Source organism: Manis javanica, chromosome 7, assembly GCF_040802235.1.
Source record: "Manis javanica isolate MJ-LG chromosome 7, MJ_LKY, whole genome shotgun sequence".
NCBI lineage: Eukaryota > Metazoa > Chordata > Mammalia > Pholidota > Manidae > Manis > Manis javanica.
The window spans coordinates 29,490,450-29,514,457 of NC_133162.1; the positions used below are offsets into that span (position 1 = coordinate 29,490,450).

The following is a 24,008-nucleotide window of genomic DNA, read 5'->3' on the forward strand; positions in this document are numbered from 1 at the left end:
ATGGGCAGCCAGGGGTGGAGAGTAGTCCTCCAGCAACTGGGTCAGCATGACCTGGCTGTCAGCCAGGGATCAGAAAGGTCCGCCTTGCCATCACATTCGGCTGGTGCTGGTGTTTGCCTCCCCCTCTCACCCATTGCCCTGTATTGTCTAGCACTCTAGCACACTGTCTATCATGCAGGAGAAAATCAGGAAAGGTTTGCTGAATGAATGAGCCTTTCATTCATTCAGGACATTCAGGCAAGGTGGGGGGAAGTGGAGGAACCAGGCTGCACTGATCTGGGCCTAGGGAGGAAGCTGTGAGGCTGGAACCCTGCCCATTTTACAGATGGGGGCACTGAGGCACTGGGAGGGGACAAAACTGGGAAAAATAATTTGGAGGAAAAGGGCTGGGATCCAGGTCTCCAGTGCTCAATTAAGCTTAGGGGACTTCCCTCTGTCAGCCTTTTGTACTTTCCTCTTCCTGTCCCAAACCATCCTCCACTCATTCCATCCCCCTATGCAGCCATCACGGCCAGGATAGCCTCATTCCACCTTGTAAGGGGTTGTAGTGGAAGATTCAAGTTCTACCCTTTACTGTTTATTACCTGGGGAGCAGCTCGTGTCTCTTGGGGCTCAGTGTTCCCAACTGTACAATGGACAGAATAGAGGCCTCAGCCTACATAGTACTCAATAAATTTCCAGGGACCAGGGCAATGGAGGGGTCCTTCTGTCACTCCAAAGAGAGCGCTCCTGCACCGCACCATCCCGACCTCTTTTGAAAGGAGCAGGCCCAACATAAGGGAGTCTGCAGGGCCTGAGTAACCAAGCCCCTGGGATTCAGCCCCTGACAAGTGAGGCACCCCCACGTGAAGGGCGCTGTGCTGTGGCCACTGGCACCTACCCGTACTCACTGAATATAATTCCCAGCGCAACTCTGCGGCGGATGTCACTGTTTTGCAGAGAAGGAAACTGAGCCTCGGACAGGGGCTCCCGAAGCCACATGGCACTCCCTCGGGCCAACGCAGCCGCCGGCGCCCGGCGCCGTCCTCTCACGGGATCCCTGATCCTCCCACAGTCCCTCCTGCTGCAGCGCGCCAGTCTCCTCCGCGGCAAACATGCCCCCCGCCCCTCAGCAATTTGGCGACCCCGGGGTCTCCCGGCCGGCGGGGACACCTACACCACGGGCTGTGCGGGCGTTCGGCCGCCCACTCCCTCGTCGGACGGGGGGGCGGAGGGGCGCAGCTACAGGGACCGCGGGGCGGGGCTCCCCACAGGCCCAGGTCCGCCCGGGGGCGGGGCCTGCGGGGCCTTCTCCGCAGGCGGCGGGGTGGGGGGCACTAGTGGGCCGCTGCCGGATAAAAGGGCCCCGGACGCCCCAGGAGGCCAAGTAACACTGCTCGGCCCGGCGCCCTGGCCGCAGCCCGACTGCCTGCGCTCCAGCTGGTGAGCCCCCGCCTCACCCTGGCCCGGGTCTGTCTCTTGCTGTCCTGTCTGTCTGTCCCACTTCTGACTCTCTGGGGGTCTGCAAGCCTCTGAAGGTTCCTGAAGGCTTGGGGTCGGTTAGATGGGGATTCTGTGGACAGTTAGCCTAGACCCCCAGTTGCTGGCCAACCTGCTTTCTAATAGAAGTAACCAAACTGGGGAGCTTGGCCCTGTGCCCGGCCAGGGTGCTGCGCCCAGGCCTCAGCGTGTCTGCGTGTGTGGTTTGTGAACATGCTGAGTATAACCATTTCTCTGCCTTCTCACCCAAGGAGGAAGCAAGGGAAGGGGCAAGGTAGGTTCAAATGTGATTTGGGGACAAAAAGGTGGGATGGGCCAGGCTTTCCAACTAGACAGACCAGAACCACCCATTTTGCTGGGAAGTGGGTGGGGGAAGGAAGAGGATGGAGGGTGGGTAGAGGGCCCACATTCAACCTCCACATGTCCTGTGTCCAGACAGGTAGAGCACAGAGTCCATTTGCTGGCAGTTCTTCAGGTCATCATAGTCGCGGGTCACAGGAAGGGTCTCAGGCCTGAGAAGGGAAGCGCCACTCCATCCCCCAAGGAGCCAGAAAGAAGGGGCTTCAAGGGATCCCCAGTCTGGTGCCCGCCAGGACAGCACCCCCAATGCTGTCTCCTGAATACCCTTGGGCATTTTCAGCCCTCTTGGGGGCCAGGTCAGGCCAAGTGCCAGAGTCCCCTGGCAGTACCTGGAGCAGGTGCCTCTCTGCTTCAAGCTGGCAGGATCCTAATCTGTTACTGGTTGCACTCTCTGCTGGCACTTACCCCGGTGCCCTCACACAGCAGCTGGGCCATAAATCACCCAGCACCAGGGTGGAGTTTCATTCATCTCCCTGCCTCCCTTCCTTCTTCCTTCCTCCCCTCCCCCTACCTCCCCTCCCCCCTATCTCCTCCAATGTTCTTGTCTCTCATGGCTAAGAGCCTGGCTTCTGGAGCCAGGCTGCCTGTGTTTGAATCCTGTTTGAGCAAGTTATTTAGCTTCTCTGTAACATGGAGATAAATATTCAATAAAAAATTTTAATGTATAATAATTATTATTATATATATTTATTATTACATCATACTATTATGAACCTCCCTCTCAACCTTACTCCCCCAATCTCATTCCCTTCTCCTTCCCTTGGGAAAAGAACTGCCACTTTTGAGACTTTGTCATCCTCTAAGGGAGGCTTCTCAGCCGGTTCTCTTCTTTGGCTCCGCGCTGGGGGAGCAGTTGTAAGGAGACCCTGCAGAGACTGGTTGTGGACACAGGAAGCAAATCACCAATGCAAGGAAGGTGGCACCTGGGAGGGCTGAATGGAGGTGTGGCATTTGAGCTGGGTGTTGGAAGATGGGTAGGAATTTAAGTCTGAGATAGAAGTAAGGGTACTCCAAGTAGAAGGAACAGTGAGCACAAAGGCTAGGGGGTTGGGGACTGAAGGGTGCATCTGGGGACAAGTTTGGTGTGAGCAAAAGCAACAGAGGGAGCTGTGGTGGGCAGGAAGGCCAGCAAGAGGGGCCTCCCTGTCTGTGTGACTCTTGGTTCCTGTTAGTGCTCGTCCACCTCCTAGGCAGCTTTCCTGGAGAGGAGCTGCCCTGAGCCAGATCCCAGGGTCCTGCAGCAGCAGGCCACCCCAACCTCCAGGGAGGGTCCTTGGAGGGGAGGGAGCCTGTTGTCCTGGGACTGTCCACAGCCTCTAACAAGACCTCTACCATCAGCCACAAGCCACAAGCCTAGCCCACCCCATGGCCCATCACAGCATGTCATAGATAGGGGGACCCCTGGTACTACCCCTTCATTTTACAGTCTCAGAGAGAGGAAGGCACCTGAATGAAGTCACAGAACAACTTGGTGGCAGGGTGAGGTGCATCCTGACTCCTGGGGGCAGGGGCTGGGGTTCATCTCTCAGGCCAGACCCCCAGTGTGACCACTGGATCCTAACAGCTGGATGCACCTGAGCCCAGCCCTCCCCATCCTCTCCCATCATCCAGGGAAGGTCCCTACCCACAGACTTCAGTTTGGCTCAGTCCCCAGCTGTCCACACCCTCCTTAGTGGTGGGCATGGGGACATCCCAATGAGATCGAGTGCATCCCATGAGAGCACTCTACTCATGGTGACAGCCCCCACAGCCTCCTGAGTACGGAGTGACAAAAAGAGAACAGCGTTTGTTTAAGTCTGGGAAGGAAGTGCAGGAGGGGTCAGGGTAGGAGGAAACTTCAGTGGTGAGAATGGGGAGGAGGCAACACCGCGTCTCTGGGAGGGGAGAGAAGAGAGCCTGGGCTCAGAGGGAGAGAAGCAAAGCTGGAGAATGTCACAAAGAAGGACTTGCTGTTGAGTTAGGTGGTGACCTCCATTCCTTCTTTTTATCCAAAGAGGAGCTGGGAGACGCCTAGGCCAGGCATCCTGCTACAGCAGCTGTTTGTAATGGTCACCCTCAGCTTCCCATCACCAGCAGGGCTTGTGGGTGGAGCGTCAGCCTTGGTGGCTGCAGGCACTCAGACAGCTCTAGCCAGCTAAGACTCTCTCCTTTAGGCTTCTCCCCCACCCTGCACCCAGGACCAAGACTGCTGAAGGGAGAGGACCAGACCCCAACCTCATCCCCTCCAAGGGCCCAAAGAGCATCTGGTTACAGCCTCCTGGAGACAGGAGCCTGCTCTCTGGTGTACAGTCACTGCCTAAAGTCCTCCTACGGCCTCTTACTTCCTACAGGATGAAGGCAACCCCTCTGCATGGTATACAAGGACCTTGGTCATCTGGCCCCAGCTTGTCCCTCCACCTCTTTCCCCACAAGCTCCCAATACTGCAGTATAGAATTAAGATTGGGCATTTTCTGCTCTTGCACACACTTACCTCTTTTCCTCTTTCCTCCTTTACCCATCTTGTTCTCTCTACCTGGAATGCCCCTTTTCCCACCTGGGAGAACTCCTATTCATCCAACAAGGCCCAAGTTAATTGTACCTTCTCTAAAAGCCTTTCCTGATTCCTCTTCTGTGAGCATCATGAGAGCAGGAAGTAATATTTGATGTCATTACTCCTGTGTTTCAGCACCTAGCCTAGTAATTGGCCTGAAGCAAGTATTCCACAATTATTTGTTGAACCAGTGAGGATATCATCATAGACTATCTGAGCTGGAGGAGATATCAGACAAAATTTGTTCAACTGCCTCACTTCAGAAATAAGGAATAGGACTCAGAGAGTTTAACAGACTTGCACAGGCCACACAGTAAATAAGTGGTAGAAGCCTAGACTCCCCTCACATGCTCCAGCATTCCATGGGCCTCCTATGGTGAAGGTGGCCAAGGTTCTAGGTAGACAAGGGCAATGGCATGGGGTAGATATTCTAGACCCGAGGCCATCCCTAGGGGCTCCCCATGACTCAAAGGGTAGGCTACTCCTCTACCTATATGTAAGAGTGAATCAAGAATAGATATGAATGGAGTACTTACCATGTGGTAGGCTTGTGCCAAGTGTTTATATACAGTGTTTTACATATAGTGTTTTAGTGAACACTCAAGACACACTGTGAGGCAAGGATTATTATCCCCACTTTACAGATGAGGAGTTTGAGATTCAGTAAGGTTCAACTGAAACTTCCCCAAGGTTACATGGCCAATGGTGGGTTTGAACCAAATCAACTAATCTCAGAGCCCAGACTCATGAATGCCACCATACACATATACACAGAGTTGGAGGGAGCCTGCCATCCTGTGTGTGCCAGCAGAAGAGGCTTGAGGTTAGAGGTAGAGGTGGTGATCATTGTCACATTTACTCATTCTCCAGGTCCCTTGGCCCCAGCTGCCCCTGAAGTCACCATGATATGGCCCTCACCTACCACCTTCCTCCTGCCCCTGCTGTTCCTGCTGCTGGGCCAGGCCCCTCCCAGCAGGCTGCAGTCTCTGGGAACCATGAAGCTACGGCTGGTGGGCCCAGGAAGCAGACCGGAGGAGGGCCGCCTGGAGGTCCTGCACCAGGGACAGTGGGGTACCGTGTGTGATGACGACTTCGCTCTCCAGGAGGCCACAGTGGCCTGCCGTCAGCTGGGCTTTGAGGCTGCCTTGACCTGGGCCCACAGTGCCAAGTATGGCCAAGGGGAGGGTGAGTGCCTGGTGGATGACACAGAGAAGGATGACAAGGAGATGCTAGCAGCCTTCTATCAAGGGCTAGGCTCACTGAGACACCAAGAGAACATAGCAGGCTCCTGCCTATCCCTTAATACCCAGCTCAACTGACCTCCTCCATGAGGCATTTCCTGAGTACCCCAGCTGCAAATGACCCCTGCTCCAACCCTCCAATTCTTGTTTGCAGTGAGGCCTCCACCATCCCCACCATCACTACCATCACCACCACTTATCTCTAAGTTCCTTGAACATAGTGACTCGCACACAGTAGGTGCTCAGCAAATGTTTTTGAGTGAATGCTGTTGGATGAATGGATTGCTTAATAGGTGAACAAGTAGATCTAATTACTAGACCTACCTGGTATTTTTCCAAAAACAGATTCTACAGGACCTGATGCCAAAAGGTGGCATTAGGCAAGTTGTAGATACCAAGATCCCAGGAAAACCACAGTCCCACTTTCTACTCAGGGTTTAGAAGAAGAAAGTTGATAACTGTGGGGTCCTATCCAGGAGGCAGAGCCTGTGACTTGTCTCTCTGTACCCATCCCTGAGCATCACCCAACCGGAGCATCACCCATCCCCTCTCACAGGACCCATCTGGCTGGACAACGTACGCTGTGTGGGCACAGAGAGCTCCCTGGAACAGTGCGGGTCTAATGGCTGGGGTGTCAGTGACTGCAGCCATTCAGAGGACGTTGGGGTGGTGTGCAACCCCCAGCGCCATCGTGGCTATATTTCTGAAAGAGTCTCCAATGCCCTTGAGCCCCAGGTAAGGAGGCTCTTCAGGTCCTGGCCTGAGTGGAGGGGTGGCTCAGAAGACAACCTCCTGGGTGATGAGCCTGGAGGAAGAGGGAGGGGACAGGAAGCAGAGTGTGGGCTGTGAAGCATCCCTGGGCCTTATCTTCTTTTGGTGGGTTGGAGCAAGTATATGGACAGAGGGCCCCAGCTAGGAGCCGGGAAGGCCAGGAAATCAGAGGCTGGGCCTGCCGAGAATCACTGAAGCTGCTCCCCGTAAGGCAGGCAGCAGGGACAAGGGGCTGCCTTGCCCACAAGGCCTGGCCACAATTGCTGCCTCTTCCCAGCACAAACAACCCTGAGCTAAAAACAGACCAAGCCAAACAACAGAAGTAGGCAGGGCAGGTCCTGGCTCCTACCCACCACTGCCAGGCAGCCTCAGCCTGAGGACAGCTGGCCCTGGCCCACTGAGGGCAACAGGGTAGGGTCGGGGGCTCTGTATGGTCTAAGTCACCCCAGGGGTAGGGCAAGAGTCTCAGAGGCCACAGGATCCTGCTGGTGATCTCAAGCAGCTGACCTGTGCCCATCCCCAGCTCTCCCTAGGGTGGCATGACGAAGGCCTGGTAGCCTTCCCAACTCCAAGGACTCCCATCCTGATCCCAGGGAGGTCACAGATCGGCTTTGTTCTGAGTTGAGGAAAGGATCCTAAACAAACTAAGGTTCTGCCTTGTACTCATCATGTGGCCTTTGACAAACACTTCCCCTCTCTGGGCCTCAGTTTCCCAGCCTGTCCAATGAGGGGGCTAGTCGGGGTGATCTCAAGTGCCCTGAGCCCTGGCTCTCCCATGTGAAGACCTGCAGTGAGCTCAGCAGGGGCAAGACTCCTGGTAACTGTGCACCCCGCAGGGCCGGCGACTGGAGAAGGTGCGGCTCAAGCCCATTCTTGCCAGCGCCAAGCGGCAGAGCCTGGTGACTGAGGGGGCCGTGGAGGTGAGGTACGAGGGCCACTGGCGGCAGGTGTGTGACCAAGGCTGGACCAGGAACAACAGCAGGGTGGTGTGCGGGATGCTGGGCTTCCCCAGTGAGCTGCCTGTCAACAACCACTACTACAGGTAGGAGGGGAGCTGGATGGAGGGCCAAGGGGGAGGCAGTGTCTGAGCGTGTGTGCATTTCCAAGTGTACTTGAGTATGTGCCTATGTATGGTGTGTGGTAGGTGAGTGTCCTGTGCATGCACAGATTTGTGTACATGTGAGTGTGTGCCTATGTGGTGGGTGGATGTGTGACATGTGGGACCTCGGGCTGCTCAGCAGATTGGTAGGGGTTGATGTCTATGGCAGGACATTCAGTGGGTGTTGGCATTGGGAGGGAAAGAGGCCCAACTGAGGAATGTGTCTGGATTTCTGGATTACGGATCTCTCAGAATAATTAAGAGGAAAATGAAGATGAATTTGGAGACCCTGGGAAATACCTAGAAATAGGAAATAAATACTGTGTTTGCCAATCATATAAAAAGAATTGAATGTAATAAAGAATACTCTCAAAATAAAAACAATTAAATGTAAAGCTGTGTCCTAATTTGAAGACTAGACTTTTTTGAAGCTACCACAGTGGTGCTCTCAAGGACAGACAACCTGAGTTCTGATCTCAGCTCTGCCAGTGACTAGCTGTGGGGCCTCGCAGGGCATCTGGGCAATTATCCATCTGCAGGGAATTTTCTCAACTTTGTCCCAGTGAATTCCTTCAATTATGATCCAAGCCAAGTGCTGACTGGGTTGTATGTAAGCAAGGGTGGGTGGGGCAGCATTTGGAAGGGAAGCATAAAAATATTCTGTCAGAAATGTGACTGAACGGTTGAGACTGCATCAGCCAGTGAAGGATGACCCCTCAGAACTCTACCAGTTCTGTGTCAGCAAATCTATCACGTTCTCGTCAAGGGAGAGCTCTCCTTTTGGACATCTGAATCCCTGCCCTTGCCCATCTCCAGTCAGTTGTACCTGCTTTGCCCTGCATCTCTGACTTAGATGACTCTGGTCTCAAACACCAGCCACGTGGCTCCCTCCTTGGGGAGGATAGGACGTGGGCCCCGGATCCTCTACTGCCTGGTAATTGCACATCTGAGCCTGGCTGGCTCGCCTTCCGCCCATGAGGAGGGAAGCCCTGATTACAGCCTCTGGGGAAGCAGTCTACAGCAGCCTTTCCCTTGGGTTCCTTCTCTGGGGGTGCTCCCTAGAGGCACCCCCTTCATCTGGACTGGGGAGAGGCCGAGCTCGAAGAACCCGCCCCACAATCAGCCCAGTGCAGAAGAGACCCCAGTTTGGGACTTGTCAGTGGACCTTGCTAGGCCCTGCTTTACTTTCCTATGAAATGGTGATGACTGTTATCATGAGGTGACTACCCTCTCAGGGCTGCTGAGAAGCTCAGCACTGAAATAAGATTTGTGAGCAACTCTACAAACTGAATTCTGGTGCAAACTCAAAACTAGGAGGAGCCAGTGACGGAGTCTTCTGCACCGTCTCCACTCCCCACCTGTTTTCTCCCACCCAGGAACGTCTGGGATTTGAAGATGAAGGATCCCAAGTCCAGGTGAGGATTGGCACCCTCGGGAGGGTGCCAAGGGTGTGGCGTGAAGGACCGCCCTCTCATCCCCATTGCTTTGACATTCCCAAGTTGGGAGTGCTTTCCTCAACCCTTCCCCCACTCTGTCTCCCTTGTCCTCCAGGCTGAAGAGTTTGACACAGAAGAATTCCTTTTGGATTCACCGGGTCAACTGCCAGGGGACAGAGCCCCACATGGCCAATTGCCAGGTGCAGGTGGCACCAGCGCGGGGCAAGGTGCGGCCGGCCTGCCCAGGTGGCATGCATGCTGTTGTCAGCTGTGTGGCAGGGCCCCGCTTCCGCCCTCCGAAGGTGAAGCCCAGGCATAAGGAGTCTCAGACAGAGGTGGGTCCCACAAGGCCTGCACCCAGACGGGAAGCACAGCCCTGGCATCCCCAGCAGGACTCTCCGTGGTGGGGAGGAACTGCCCAGGACAGGAAGGAGAGGAGGAACAAATGACCCCTGTCAAGGAGGCATCAGTGCAGACTGGGAGGAGGAGAGCGAGCACAGAATGGTGGGACCTTGGAATTTATTTAGAAGGACCTTTTTATAACCCTACCATCAAAGGAAGTTGACATCATGGGCCATGAATAGAAGGTAACCACAAAAACAGTAATTACGATGTAGGTACATCCTGTGGGGTCGTGGGTCCCTAGAGTATTGAGGCCTCAGCCTGACCCTTAAAAGCAGTGAGCAAGTGCTGGGGAGGTGCTACAGACGTGACAGCACCACGGTGGGATGGTCTTGATAAGATAGGACGGAGTGGAAGAGAATTAAAACGGAAATAACTTCCCCACTGTGTGAGTCAGTTTAATTAATACCATGTCCCTGCACATCTCTAAAATAACTTCACAGATCCCTTTGGGAAGCACCCATCTAATTCAACCCCACAGGACAAAGAAGAAGGCAAGGCTGGGCAAGGGGAAGGGACTTGCCTGGAGATTAGGTGGAAGGTTGTCAAGCCCAGGGATCCCAAGTCCGAAGGCTCCTTCGTTAGCTGGAACTTGTCACCTCCGTCATTACCGTGGCGGTGCTCTGCCACTGAAGAGAGAGAGCTTGAGAAAAGAGCTTCTTCGAGGCCGTAGCTACGGGCAGTCAGAGGTGGAACTGGAACTCCAGGGTGTTGGCTCTGCCCAGCTCCAAGGGGCCCTGCCTGGGTTCCCGCAGCAGCTCAGCTCCTGCCCGCCAGCTCCCTCTTCCTCCTCCCTCCCTAAAGCCAGTTTTCTCCCAGCAGGAGCCAAGGGTGCGCCTGCGCTCTGGAGCCCAGGTGGGTGAGGGCCGGGTGGAAGTGCTCATGAACCACCAGTGGGGAACGGTCTGTGACCGCAGGTGGAACCTCATCTCTGCCAGTGTCATGTGTCGTCAGCTTGGCTTCGGCTCTGCTCGGGAGGCCCTTTTTGGGGCCCAGCTGGGTCAAGGTGAGTGAGGAGGCTGGGAGTTGGGTGGGGGGGCCCGGAGGGCCCGGACATGCCACTGGCCCATCCCTTGGTGAGCCTGGTGCCATGGCCCAGGCCAGAACGCTCTCCCCCTCTGTGGAGGGGAAGCCACAGGCGTGGGGTCACCAAGAAGGAGCCTCACACAGCACCTCTCGCCCCCCTGCCCCAGGGCTGGGGCCCATCCACCTGAGCGAGGTGCGCTGCAGGGGATATGAGCAGACGCTTGGTGACTGCCCTTCCCTGGAAGGGTCACAGAATGGCTGTCAGCATGAGAATGATGCTGCCGTCAGGTGCAACGTCCCTAACATGGGCTTCCAGAATCAGGTGAGCTCGGACCCAGGTGTGGCCTCAGGGTGAGGCATGGGGAAGCCACGTGGAGCCATTGGGGAAGGGTTCAGGAGAGGCAGCTAGTTCTTCTGCCTGGGGCCTGGGTTGACCTCCCTTTGCAACCTGGAAAGGCTTCTCCTCTGAGTCTCCCCTGGTCTGGCCCACATCCCCTCAGGGCTGGGGTCTGGGCTTCAGAGAGTCAGAAGGCAGTGGGGACTCTTCAGATGGACGCACTCTCCTACCACTCCCGGTCAGGTCTCCTGTGAAGTTAAGAAAGAAAGTGCCTAGGGCAGAGGGCTGCGGGGCTGTCAGCACTGGGGAATGGAGAGGCTGGGTGGGGTGGTCAAAGTTCAAGTTCATGCTAACGTGGACTGTGGGCAAGTTGCTGGTGTCTCTGATCTTGATTCTCTTTTGTAAAATGGGATTAACTGTCTCATAGGGTCACTGTGAAGGGATGATAGACATGAAAGTCCTTTGCAACTGACAAGTCATCATTAATGGTGGGATTTCAGGTAGGAGGAGGGCAAGTACCAGAGCAGGAGCCCCCGGTGAAGGCACTTGGAGTCAGATTTCTCTAGTGGGCAGAGACATTAGAGACTATCTAGGAGAATGTCCTCCAGTTATGAAGGAGACAAACCCAGAGAAGGGGAGTGTCGTGTCCAGGGCGGCACAATGAGCTGGCCTGGCAGGCCTCCAGGCCAGCAGTCTTGAGCTCTCCCCTCCTAAGGCTGCCCAGCTCCTCACACACCTCTTGCCATTTCAGGTGCGCTTGGCTGGCGGGCGCAGCCCTCAGGAGGGCGTGGTGGAGGTGCAGGTGGAGGTGAACGGAGTCCAACGCTGGGGCGCCGTGTGCAGTGACCACTGGGGGCTCACGGAAGCCATGGTGGCCTGCCGACAGCTTGGCCTGGGGTTTGCCAGTCACGCAGTCAAGGTAGGTCCCTGTCTTGCTCCAAAACGTACTGTGCTAAAGTTGCTAACCCTTCGTTCATTTGTTCAACAATTAAGAACTAGTGAAACTACAGGCCAATACAGTGCGGGTGCTGGGGGCATGGTGGTGAAGATGACATAGTTCCTGCCTCTTGGAAAATCAGAAAAGTGAGGGAGGCAGGCATTCCTAACACATTCACACAACAGGCACACAATTGTGTGTATAGGAAAGACAAACGGAAGTTAGCCAGATGAGGTGGGGGAGGAGTAAACAGCTGGCACACAGAGCCTGTGGCCAGAGGAGGCTTGACTCAGAGAAAGTTGAGGAAACCAGCGACCGGGGTTGGAGTGTGGCTATCAAGGGTGAGCAGTGTGAAGCATGGAGCGAAGGGTGAGCAGTGTGAAGTGGGGGAGCTGGGGTGAGGGGGAGGAGGGGGCAGGAGGCAGGGCCAGACCATTCAAAGCCTGCACTGCCGAGTTTAAAAGATTTCTTCCTTGCTGCTTGGCAAACAGTTGGGGTGGAGATTAATGTGAATAGAGGTAAACACACTACTGCAGTAGTCCAGCTGAGAAACAATGCTGGCTCGGACCAGACTAGTGGTAGTCCTTAGAGAAGTATGTGGATAGACTCAAGATATCAAGGAAACAAAATCAAGAGGCCATGGGCATGCCTGCGATGGAGAAACCTCTTCCCCTGGGCCTGTGGGGCGGCCTTGAGCTACCTCACCTAGAGAATGGAGCTCCACCCTGAGCACAACCAACCACCTGAGGCTATATGAAGAATAGCTGGGAAATGCGACAGGCCACCAGCGTGGGCAGGAAGGAACAGTAGCTAAGAGCTGCCCTGTGGGAGAAGGATGGGAGTGGGGCCAGTGGTGGGAGTTTCTGGCGCTGGATTTCTGCTTCAATACATGGAAGAAATTCCGAGTATTAGAGGTGTCCAAAGTAGCACGGACTGTCCTATCACTGAAGACGTTTAGTCCCAGGCTGGGCACGGCCCAGTGGGGGTCATCTGATGGGGTACTAGGCTCAGATGGGAGTCAGAGGAGATGGATGACACCAGATCGCCCCTCAGACCTGACAGGATGCTGCTGCTTGGTTTCTTAGGACACCTGGTACTGGCAGGGGACGCCGGGGGCCGGAGAAGTGGTGATGAGCGGGGTGCGCTGCTCAGGCACAGAGCTGGCCCTGCAGCAGTGTCAAAGGCATGGGCCAGTGCACTGCCCCCACGGCACAGGGCGCTTTTCAGCTGGAGTCTCCTGCACAGACAGTGAGTAATGGGAGGAGGGCCCATGGGACTAGCAGACAGGCAGGCCTGGGCTCCCCCAGTTTGACAAGCCAGCCCCTCTTGTCCTCATAGAGGGCCCCGAGTGCTGGCCCCAGCTCAAGCTGGCAGGGTGGGGGGCAGGGTGCAGGGCTGGACTTGGAGCACCATCTTTGCCATTCACCAGCTGTGCAGCCAAGTCACCTGTCACAGGTGACATGTCACAGGGATCCAAGCCCTGCCCTGCCTGTCTCATGGAGTTACTGTGAGAATTAAAACACAAAATAGGTGAAAACACAAGACTAGGCAACAGTGTTTTTCAATTTTCTGGTCATGACTAATAGTTTAAAAAAATGAAAGAGGATAGAAAACATTGTGTTACATTTAGTAAGGGCAGTATGTTTTTCATGGAACTGTGTATGTGTGTACTATGTACACACATAAATATTGTGTACTACACAACATAAAATGTATTTCTTACTGCAGTTGGCAGTAAGAGAAGAGTTGGAAAGCTTTTGCAGAGGGTACATACAGTGAGGAGCATGTGGGGCCTTAAGGCTCCGCTGTGTGTTCTCCTGAGCTGTAGGATTCAAAAGGCTTCAGGACAGGACCATTTGGAGGCATTAGTCTGCCTCAGGCACCCAGATTCTCAGCACAGCAGAATCCTTGACATCTGCCAGCCAGGCCCTTGCCAAGATAACAATACCCAGTCCAAAGGCTACAGGCTGGCACCAACCCTAGTGCCAGTTGACCTTCCCAGCCCAGCTTCAGTGCTAAGCCATCCTTACCTTTGTCAGAAGTCAGCAAGCTTCAAGGCTTCCTCCCTGTCCAGGGCCCCTTGGAAGAACAGCAGGCACTGCTGAGCTTGAAAACACACCTTCCCCTGCAGGGCGATGGGGCACCAGAGTGGGCCTTCCCAGTACCAAGGCTCACACACAGCATGCAGGGACCGGCTCCCTGCATTCTCCCCTTCCTGGGAACCTTGTCCCCTTCCCTGTCCTACCGCCTGGAGTGGCAGCTCTCCTCCTGAATATATTTGACACTTGGAACTGCTGAGCACAGACAGCTGACCTGCCACCTCTGTGGCCATCCCTGTTTCTCCTCTGACTTTTCTCATTTCTTCCTTTACCCTCCCTTCTTATCCTTCTCTCTGAAGGCTCTCCTTCAGGAACACAGCAACTCTAGGGTTTGTCAGTGGGCACACCTGCTTCTCTCCAAAATATACCACAGGAATGTTGAGAGCGTTTGGTGATAGTACCCGCCTCACAGAGCAAACCAGCCAAACTTCTGCTCCCCACTGCAGTGCCTGCCCACTGAAATAAGCCAGTGTTCCCCTCACACCATCATCAGCCCACAGGCTCACCCATGTGAGGCCTCTGTTAAAAATCTAAAAGGTAGCGCTGTTTTTGCACAAACAAACATTGAGACTGGACTTTTCTCTCTTGATGTTACATGGCAAAAGCTGTGTTTCTCCACATTTCTGTGCTGACATGTAAAGGAGAGAAAAGAGGCATGTAGCCTCTGGGGAGGGTCAGAGCCCCTGTGACAGGAAGGGGACAGGAGAAGCACTGAGCAGCCTGTCAGACACAGGCTTCACAGCTGGGATTTCTATACACTAAGAAGCCCCCAGAAATGTCCAGATGCCTCAGAGAACACACAAAATGCCCTAGTATGAGTGCCCACGGTAGCAATCAGGTGACCAAGACGAGCCAAAGTTAGAGCCTGCTAACTCTGGAGGAACTGCGGCAGAATGGACCAGAACAGCATAGCTCAAGAGCAGGCTGGGAGATGAAGTCCTCCCACTCTCCCTCCCAGCCCTGTCCCCTCTGCCCTTACACTGAAGGGACTGAGGCCCCCAGAAAGGGAGTGACTGAGCTGAGTAACGAAGCTGGTTACCAGATGAGCTTCCTGCAGGATTATGGGAGCTAGGCTACAAAAAGCACTTACAGGCTGAGAAGCATTTTACAAAATACTAGTTTTCCTCAATCGCATGCTTACCATGGGCCAGACAGTGATCTGAGCATGTTACAGGTATTTGTTATATTATTATCATCCTCATCTAACAGATGAGGAAAATGAGAGACAAAAAAGCAAGTCACAGAGCTGGTAAATGGTATAGTCAGAAATTACGACTAGACATGAACCCAAAGCCATCAAGCTTAACCGTGATACTGTGGCTGCCTCCTGGGTTAAGGCGATAGATGGTTCCTTTGTTAACAGAACTCACATCTCCTCCAAAAGCGCTTAGTTTGGAAGCAAGCCTGTCCTCAGCCAGCGAGCAAAACCGGCTGCCTTCCCACCTTTTGCATCCCCGCTGTGCCTTCTGCGGCCCCAGGTGCCCCGGACCTCGTGATGAACGCCCAGCTAGTGCAGGACACAGCCTACTTGGAGGACCGCCCACTCAGCCAGCTGTACTGTGCCCATGAGGAAAACTGCCTCTCCCAGTCTGCCGACCGCATGGACTGGCCCTACGGACACCGGCGCCTCTTGCGCTTCTCCTCGCAGATCCACAACCTGGGCCGGGCCGACTTTCGTCCCAAGACAGGACGCCACAGCTGGATTTGGCACCAGTGCCACAGGTAGTGCCTGTTCATGCCTTGGCTCTAGAGGGTCAAAAAGTAGGGGCCAGGGACCAAAGCAGTCTGGCCTTCCCTGAGAGGCGTGTGCACTCTGGCTGAGAGCCTTCCTTCCTATATGCCTTACAGGCCTTGCCTCGGGGAGGCAGTAGGGATCCAGGAGCGTCAATGTGCCTCTCTGTCGCTCCTCGCCTGTTACCGTGTTGATGGTGCCATGGGATCCATTTCCCCCAGCAATGCCCAACACAGCAGTCATAGCCTGCAGAGCTGGTGTTTGTTAGGATGATGTTGGGCAATTTTTCTAGGTTGGATCTTAGGCCTTGTCTTTGAAAGCCAGGTAAAGTGGGGACTCCTAGAAACCTAGAGACCCAAAATAGACATCCCATCCAGGATGCTGGCTCTGCAGAAAGAAGCTTGCTAGTTCCTGTAACAGCAAAGCAAGGCTCCCAGAGAAGAGCACAAGTGCTTGTACTCAAAGGGGGACAGTGAGCATCCTTTCCTGTCACAAGTCCCCAGCCCAGACGAGAGACACAATGCCTGTGACAAAGGATGGAAAAATGGTGTTTTCTCTTCAGGATACAGCTGTGGGTGGGGAACGCTGAGAGGAATGGGCAGCAATTTGGGGACTTGGCCTTGCTGAGATAATAAGCACCTTTCCCTGTAGCAGGAACAGAATTGTCATTAAAACTGGAATGGAAACAATGGTAGCAATTTGGTGCCAGGCTGACCAGAGCAAAGTAAGCACCCCTTCTCAGCAGCTCAGCTCCTGTGCTGGTGCCTAGATGTGTCACCTCCTTATACCTCCAGTTCAGGCCTGGTAGCCAGGCACCAGTCTCCTGGAAGTTACCAGGGCAGAGCTATTCTCTCCCCTGCCCTCCCTTGGGTAAAGACCCTAGGTGACAGTGGTGCTTTGCTGCCTGGCAGGGGTTCCAGGAAAGCAGCCCATGGGTCACACTAATCTTGGGCTTGGGAGGGAGAAGGGCACTCCCTACCATTATAATGTTCCTCTCTGATACTGAGGGGCCCAGTACCTCAATCTTGCCTGCCAGCTCCTCCAGAGAGAACCCTCTCCTATTGCCGCCAGGCTGACCACTCTGCCCTTCTGCAGGCACTACCACAGCATTGAGGTCTTCACCCACTATGACCTACTCACTCTCAATGGCTCCAAGGTGGCTGAGGGGCACAAAGCCAGCTTCTGTCTAGAGGACACAAACTGCCCTGCAGGTATGTGGTTTCCTGTCAGCATATGCGTCATATTCCTCAGTCCCTTTGGGGTCAGGTTCCCCTCTGTCCTGCTCAAAAGCCTCAGGCCTGGCAACAGGCAGCCCTCAAGGCAACTCAAAAAGATCTGTTTCTTACTTTCTGAAATCTTAGGTGAAAGGTCTCTGCTTCCTCTGCATTCCCAACATGCTTTTAACCACTGTTAAAATTAGTGTTAAAAAAGTTAATCCACTTTTAGTTTTGGATAATAGTTGCAGACCTGTCTCACTCTGCTAAATACTTTAAGGGCACGGATTGTCTGATTCCTATTTGCTACCCATAGTGCCTAGCTCTTAGGAATAGCATGGGGAACACTGGCTCTTCAGGACTGGATGGATGGATGGATGGACAAGTCTTTCAGCACAGTAGGGCTGGAATCTTCCAACCACATTTTCTAGGCCAACAGGGGTTTCCACTAGAGCAGGCAAGAAATCATTTCTGTCACAGATGGGTTTGCTACAGTGCTGGACTCATGGTTAGTGAGAATTCTGGCTCTGATACTCTGGTAAGTTACTTAAATGAACCTTAATCTGACTGTACTTCACTGGTAGAGCTGGTGAAGTATGTGAAAGACCTAGCGGAGTGCTTGGTCCTGAGTACCTGGTTCTGTGCCTCAGTAACTGTCAGTACCCTTCCTTACAGGACTGCAGAGACATTATGCATGTGCCAACTTTGGTGAACAAGGAGTGACCGTTGGCTGCTGGGACACCTACCGGCATGACATTGATTGCCAGTGGGTGGATATCACAGACGTGGCCCCTGGGGATTACATCTTCCAGGTTAGGGGTCTGGGGGACTCCCCAGAGGAACTCCATTTCCTCTAGATGCTCCAAAAGCTTCCCTGAGGTCAAATGAAGGAGACAGTTTCATAAACAGGGTCTCTGACAGGTCTGGCACTTAAAGGAGCTAAGCTATAGGGGAAAGGCCACTGAATCAGGATCCAGAGGACATAGGTTTGAGTCCTGATTCAATGGACAATGGGCAATCTCCTCAGCTGTCATTTCTCAGTCTGCATCTGTAAAAATAGGGACATCAATGCCTACCTCCTGTGGTGACTAAGGATCAATGAAGCAAAGACTAGAAAACACTTTGTAAGACTACTTGAAATGTAAAGGATTACAAGTCACTATCAAAGAAGCCAAAGCACGTGTTTTCAGTTGTCCTCTTCTCTCATCCAGGTGGCTGTGAACCCCAAATACGAGGTGGCAGAGTCAGATTTCTCTAACAACATGATGCGGTGCCGCTGCAAGTATGATGGGCACCGGGTCTGGCTACACAACTGCCACACAGGTAACTGTGAGCCACTGTAGGACCAGCTCAGCACGGCTCTCAACTCACCCTCCTGTGCAACCTGAATGTGTGTGCAAAAGGCTGGGGATGGGAGATTCATTTTCTTTGGTATCTCCACAAGTAGACTTCTAGAACAATGGTTAGGCCAGCAGCCTCACCCACTACTACTTCTGCATCCCTCTTGGTCCTTGAGACTGTTTGGACTGTCCATCTGGTTTGTAAAACTCAGCCTCCCTTCTGCCCTGGACTCTTTCCTGTTACCTTAAGCCAAGTCAGGATTTCCCTTTTCCAGTCCTGTTATTTCCCCTCCTTTTAATATGGTCTTTTTTAGTTGCCTCCATCCTAAGTTGGCTGCCTTATAAGCAAAAGTGGAAGTCCCCTATATCTGTATTGCTATTTCCACCTATGATCACTGCTATAAAAAGGGGACCATGGAGAACAGGACTCAATACATTTGCAAGTTTAAGGAAGAAGCAACACTCCAGTGGGGGCAGCATAAGGAGGGGCTGACCTACGTGTCCATAAAGAAAGGTAGCAGCCCTTCTATCTTTAAGTTCTAAGATGCTGTATTTGCTATGGGGTTTGTGTGTTTACACCCCCACTTTGCATATTCGGGGTGAGATGAGGCAAATTGGTTCATTCAGTCCACACGTAGTGTTAGACCTATTCTGCATTGAATACACTGTGCCAGATGTAATGGAGTAAAATGTGAGGAACACAAAGAGTAAAATGTGAGCTCAGTGTCAATTATGGTCAGCAGACATGCAAATGGAAAACTCCAATAAACCAAACCAGTATGAACTAATGCTGAGCCAGCATGAAGAGAAAGCAACGACCTGGAGGCCAGCCAGTAGTTTCCCAGAGGAAGTGATATTTGAACTGGGCTTCAAAGGAGGGGCAGAAGTCAGAAGGAGAGTAGGAGAAAGAGCGTAGGATTGGCTTCAGAAGGCTGCATTGGGTTCCACATTCAATTCCACCACTTTTTAGCTATAAGACAGTGAGGAAAATCTCAACTGCAGAAGCTTATTCTTTTGTAAAGTGGGGCTATGCATTTCAAACCCAGTGAAGTTCTTTGCAGGGAGGGTTATGACAGCTCTTACTATGAGAATGGGTTTTATTCTGTGGGTTTCTGAGAACCATTGTCAAATTTCAGTCAAGGGGGTGAAAAGATCAGATTTAGGTTTTCAAAAGATAACTCTGGCAACAGATGGAAGACAATGAGAAGAGGAAGAAGAAATTGTCTAAGCATTTCAAACTATGTGACAGAGTAGACTCTGCTGCCATTATGAAATGAGACAGAACATGAGAGAATCAGGAATGGGAACCCAAGGCTGCACATGTGGAGACAGATCCTCCGTGATGCTTATGGCCAGCTGCAGGGTCCAGGGCACAGAGGAAGAAAGACAAACAATGTAGTTCTGGTCCCCGCCAGGGTCTCTGCAAAAATCAGAGGGCACACTCAACTTAGAGTGTGAAGTTATTTAATGAAAATACTGTTTAGAGAGGTGTTGAGTAGGTCTACGGAAATAAGGGGTAAGCAAGCATGGAAAATTGTTACTGCCTTTAGGCTTGAAGAGGGAAAGGGTGTCCTGGAGCCAGGTGAAAGCTAGAGGTGTGGAGGAGGGAGAACCCAGCCAGAGCTGGAGCTCTGGGACACCATCATGCAGGAACGGGAAAAACGACCCTGACCTCTCTCTCCCTCCATCCTCTCATCTCCTGCTGTTGCTTCCCACTGACTTAAATCAACCAGAAACCAGAGGAGGGAGCCAGGGTGAGGCAATCTCTAGGGGCCAGTTGTTCAAGGCACAGAGAGAATAGAGGATAGAGAATGCATCTGGGGGAGGAGAGGGAGCAAAAAACAAACAGCACAACCCTTCCCACTCAACAGCCTGTTCTTCACGATGTCCCTGAAATGACACGTCTATCAGGGTCTATTTCTACAGAATGGATTGGTGATACCTGATGCAAAGGCTGAGCTGGGCAGAGTGTATCTGTGTGAAGCTGTCTGGGAAGGGATGAGACTCTGGTAGGGGTCGTCTACCTCCTGGCTACTTACTTGTTCTCCTTTGGTCCCCAGGGGATTCATACAGAGCTAATGCAGAACTCTCGCTGGAACAGGAGCAGCGTCTCAGGAACAACCTCATCTAAAGCCATTCTGCATACTTCCAGCTGCTGCCACACACCAGATACCTCAGCTTACTGGAGCCATGCCCTCCAGAGCCCGAACTCAGAAGGGAAGGGGCCAGTGCCAAGGGGCACCAAGAGCCTGCTCAGGAAGCCTTCTGATGGCAAGATCACCAACCCAGGATGGTACTGTTCCCCTGGGCTGGCTCTGGGCCTGTGTCCTAAGGGCCGTGGGTCTGTAGGCTCTGGCCTCCAGACTTCGTTCAGTCGAGCATTTCTTCCATAAGGGACCCTGTCTTTCCTGGCTCTTGGTCCAGAGTTTCTGGTTCAAAAGCAATTGATTCCCTAGGGATGGATTATGGCCCAATCCCCAATCTAAATGGTGCTTTGCAAATGTCTTGGAGGAGTAGGGGACAAAAATACACTGAGGGTGGTGTTAGCTCTCTCCTAGGAGCTCAGAACAACAAAACTTGTGTCAAATCACAACTGGCAAAGTAGGTGATGAATTCAGTCCCTTGCTTGATTTGTGCTCATTAAGAACTCACCTGGCATATTCTCTAAGAGTATGTTCTTTAGTGCCCTTACCTTACCTTTATCCTACTGCACATATGGGTGTTACTAATATCCCTGGAAGGTTAGGCCTCTGGCATCCCCTTATTTCCTAATGGGTCAACACCACCAGTTACTGAGTGCTTAAGAAGAGGCAAGATTTGCAGAAGTGGCCAGATAGGACCTTCTTGGAGAGTAGCGAGGAGGCCAAGCAGAAAGACTGCTGGGGTAATGTGGGCCTCAGCCCTTGCAAGGGCCTCTGCCAAGGAAAAAATATATGCCAAAAACTTGGCAGGCAACACAATCTCCCTCAAGATCACTGTGTGTCTCAGGGCCAGCCTAAATTTCAGGTCTTAGCCAAGTTTCTGGAGTGAACTTTGCATTTAATAAATTTTTGCATTGGAAAGAACGTCAAACAAGCCACTCATTTATGTAAGAGTTAGATGACAGATTCAGTAGAGTAGGGCACAGGAGACTATGGAGAAGCCCGAAGGGTAATATTCAATTTAGTTAAGGACTAAACCTAGGAAAGGCCACCATCCCTGCTCAATGTGACTGTAGTGCTCTTGCTCAGGTGGTATAAAAGCCCATGGTCATCTTGGACATGATCCTGTCTTCTCTCCACTTAGATACACTTAAGAGATGATCTTACAGGTGTGACACCCTAATGCCAATAAAGTGGCTCCCTACGGCCTGCCACAAAGATTGAACTGGCTGTGAGTCTTTGCAGGTCCCAGTGCACTAACTCCACCCCTGTTCACACTCCCACTGAGCCGGTGACTAGGATGTGTGGGGCACACAGATGACTCACCACAGTTCCACTCCATTTCTCTGATCAGATACTGGCCTACAGTCTGCTTCCCAATTCCTTTCCCAGACTTAGTGCTGAAACATGGTTTGGAAAGATTAAGGAATAAAAGGTAGGAGGCAGAAGGAAAAGTGTAAGAACTGCAAGCTTTTGTTAACAGTCTGCAAAGCCAAAATGAATGGTAGTCGGGGCAGATATACAGCAGTCCTCCCCTGCCCACAAGGCTACAGCTACCCCTTCCTTAGGGAGTGAAAAGGGACATGCTCTGGGGTAGACACCATGATACAAAGTGCTTCTTTTCCTCTTCTCCCCCTTCTCTCTTCTCAAGTCCTTCATCTTCTTCATTAGGCAGAGGGACCATTATAGTTTGGCATGGCATAGGTAAACAAGGGAAGGACCAGTTTCCTGTTGGATCCAGCAACCATCTCCCAAACAGTAACAGCCTTATAGTTGCACATACAGCTAACAGTCTGTGAAAGCATGTGCAGCTAGTGGGGAGCACGTGGTGACTGATGACTAGATTCAGGCTGAGAGGTTAACCACAGCTCTTGCTGGATCCAGTTTCCAAGAGGGTCAGAAAAAGCAGGCCAGGCAGCGAGCCACCAGCTCTGGTCTCAGTCCTGCTGCCCACATCACACGTTTGATAGATGCAGCCAGTTCTCATTCTTGGAAAAGGCTGTACAAGAGTTGTGCTGTTATACCTCTGAGTTGAAAGGGAAGGACATGGGAAGACTGGTGGCTGGCACGACTTGTAACTAGATGAGGAATGTTAACAGAATACCAACCACCAAATTCCAGACAGAACCAAAATTTCAGATTTTCACCTTGGCATTCTTTAGTCTGGAGAAACTAAAGTGTTAGGAACCTCAATCACTGTTCAAGAGCCTAATTTATTTCTATTCCACCAAGACCATCACTCTATGGGGAGCATGTTAGAACTTGGGGAATGCAAGTGATACTAGCATTCAGATGTTCAACATATATGAAGCAACATACATGCATAGCAGAGTCCATTAGCTGTCTTTCTGAATAGCTAAGAAGCCAGTGGCAGCTACAAGGGCTCTCTAGTTAGCTCAGCTTGTGAACCCAAGGATTAGATATGGCTAAGGATTTGGTTCCCATCTGGATAAGCTCAATGTAGCCCATGCTGGACATGGCAGGTCCTTCTACCTCCAGCCAGTAGACATCAATTCCAACTACTAGGAAAAGATAATTAAAAAGCACATTTTCTATGATGGTGAAGAAGCAGCACCCCATAGCTTTTGGTATTGGCTAAAAAAAATTCTTTCTCTGGGTCTGATTACAATGATAAATGTTAAAGTTAGAGGTGACTGATTAGTAGGTGAAAAAAAGCACAAGCTACTAGCTACCTAGTACATGGCATTAGAATGAGAACAAAAGAAACTCCTGGAAATTATGAGTCCTAGAAGAAAACTGGGTAATAAACATGGGCTGAATGCTGCTATTAACAATGGCCTTAAAAGCTAAAATGCTGTCAGAAAGGGGAAACATCCTCAAAGTCAAGTGATAGTAACAAGTCAGGTCACTCTCAGCCTTGAAGAATCAAAACAGAGCAGAGGTATACCTCAGATTCAGGCTGAGAGGTTTATCATTCAGTACGAAGTCTGGCTGTAATTCCCTGCATTTCCTTTCAAATGAAGCCATACTGCTCCGACAGACCTGCCTATCACAGAGAAGTCTGTTCAGGAAGCCAGAGAACACAAGTCATGTGGCTACAGGCTGAAGAGAGGGGCACTGACCTGAGCAGTCCTGGGACAGAGGGTCAAAAGGACTTATTTAATCCCCCAAACCTGGAATGGGGGCACTGAACATGAATAAGGGACAATCTCAGAGCTGACCAAGAATGTAAAAGCCAGTGCTAAGGAACTGTGTGGGAGGGCTCTAAGACTGGAAAAGCAGCAGGAATAGCTGGGTCAGGACTAAGACCCAAGGCCAGTGTCATCTGAGGAACACTTAAACAGAGCCCTCCTCCACCGTGTTCTAGGCAATGCTCATAACCCATCATTGTCACGGGCCCTAAATCATACAAATATGAGACTGCTGCCCTCTTTGCAAGTACAATGAGACACTATTTCTTGCCACTCAGCATCTTAAGGTCTAGTACTACCATTTCTTCAGTGCAGAACCACTTTCCGAAAACAGAGAATACAGATGTGAGATGGGTAAAGCCCAAGCTGAGTCTCTGACTTGTCTGTGTCTTTTAGAAATCCCTCACTGCCCAAAGGTGTTTGTTTCACTCTGGCTACTCTTCATAATGGATGGTCTTGTGCTGCTTGCCAAGTGCCTCTGGCACAGGCCGAGATCATACCAAGAACATGTTGTGTGCCAGATGCTTTCTGCAAGACGTCAGATTTAACAGAAATGGGAAAAGGCAAGAAGTTGAGGTAGGGGTGTACTAGGAGGACAAAAAGGGGAGAGGAACTGCCATATACTGATCCCAAAAGAGACATTTTTGTAGTATTTGTGGGGCAGAGAGATTATCAGCAGTCAGCGTAGTGGGGTTCAATAAAACCAGCAGA

The 24,008-nt window shown here is 52.1% G+C and overlaps 1 protein-coding gene across 2 annotated transcripts; it reads left to right on the forward strand.

Annotated features, from left to right (window-relative positions):
* The first annotated feature begins 885 nt into the window (after positions 1–885).
* LOXL4 (lysyl oxidase like 4) lies at positions 886–23,978 on the forward strand. 2 transcript variants are annotated; one of them, XM_073240577.1, is made up of 16 exons: positions 886–1,422; positions 1,731–1,753; positions 5,241–5,555; positions 6,168–6,346; positions 7,219–7,424; positions 8,858–8,896; positions 9,033–9,252; positions 10,142–10,325; positions 10,513–10,667; positions 11,434–11,601; positions 12,705–12,867; positions 15,197–15,440; positions 16,546–16,661; positions 17,340–17,476; positions 17,876–17,987; positions 20,065–23,978. In XM_073240577.1, the coding sequence occupies exons 1-16, from the start codon at positions 980–982 to the stop codon at positions 20,133–20,135; spliced, it is 2,775 nt and encodes a 924-aa protein (XP_073096678.1). In that variant the 5' UTR covers positions 886–979; the 3' UTR covers positions 20,136–23,978. The 2 variants fall into 2 exon arrangements, with proteins under 2 accessions (XP_073096678.1, XP_017500305.3); XM_017644816.3 differs by lacking the exon at positions 1,731–1,753 and having other exon boundaries at positions 1,288–1,422.
* The last annotated feature ends 30 nt before the right edge of the window (positions 23,979–24,008 follow it).

Coding starts and splice junctions, on each gene's coding strand:
- LOXL4 (XM_073240577.1), top strand. CDS start 980: ATGGCACTCCCTCGGGCCAACGCAGCCGCCGGCGCCCGGCGCCGTCCT. Junction 5,556..6,167: donor CAAGTATGGCCAAGGGGAGG/GTGAGTGCCTGG, acceptor CCCCTCTCACAG/GACCCATCTGGCTGGACAAC. Junction 10,326..10,512: donor TGGGGCCCAGCTGGGTCAAG/GTGAGTGAGGAG, acceptor CCCCTGCCCCAG/GGCTGGGGCCCATCCACCTG.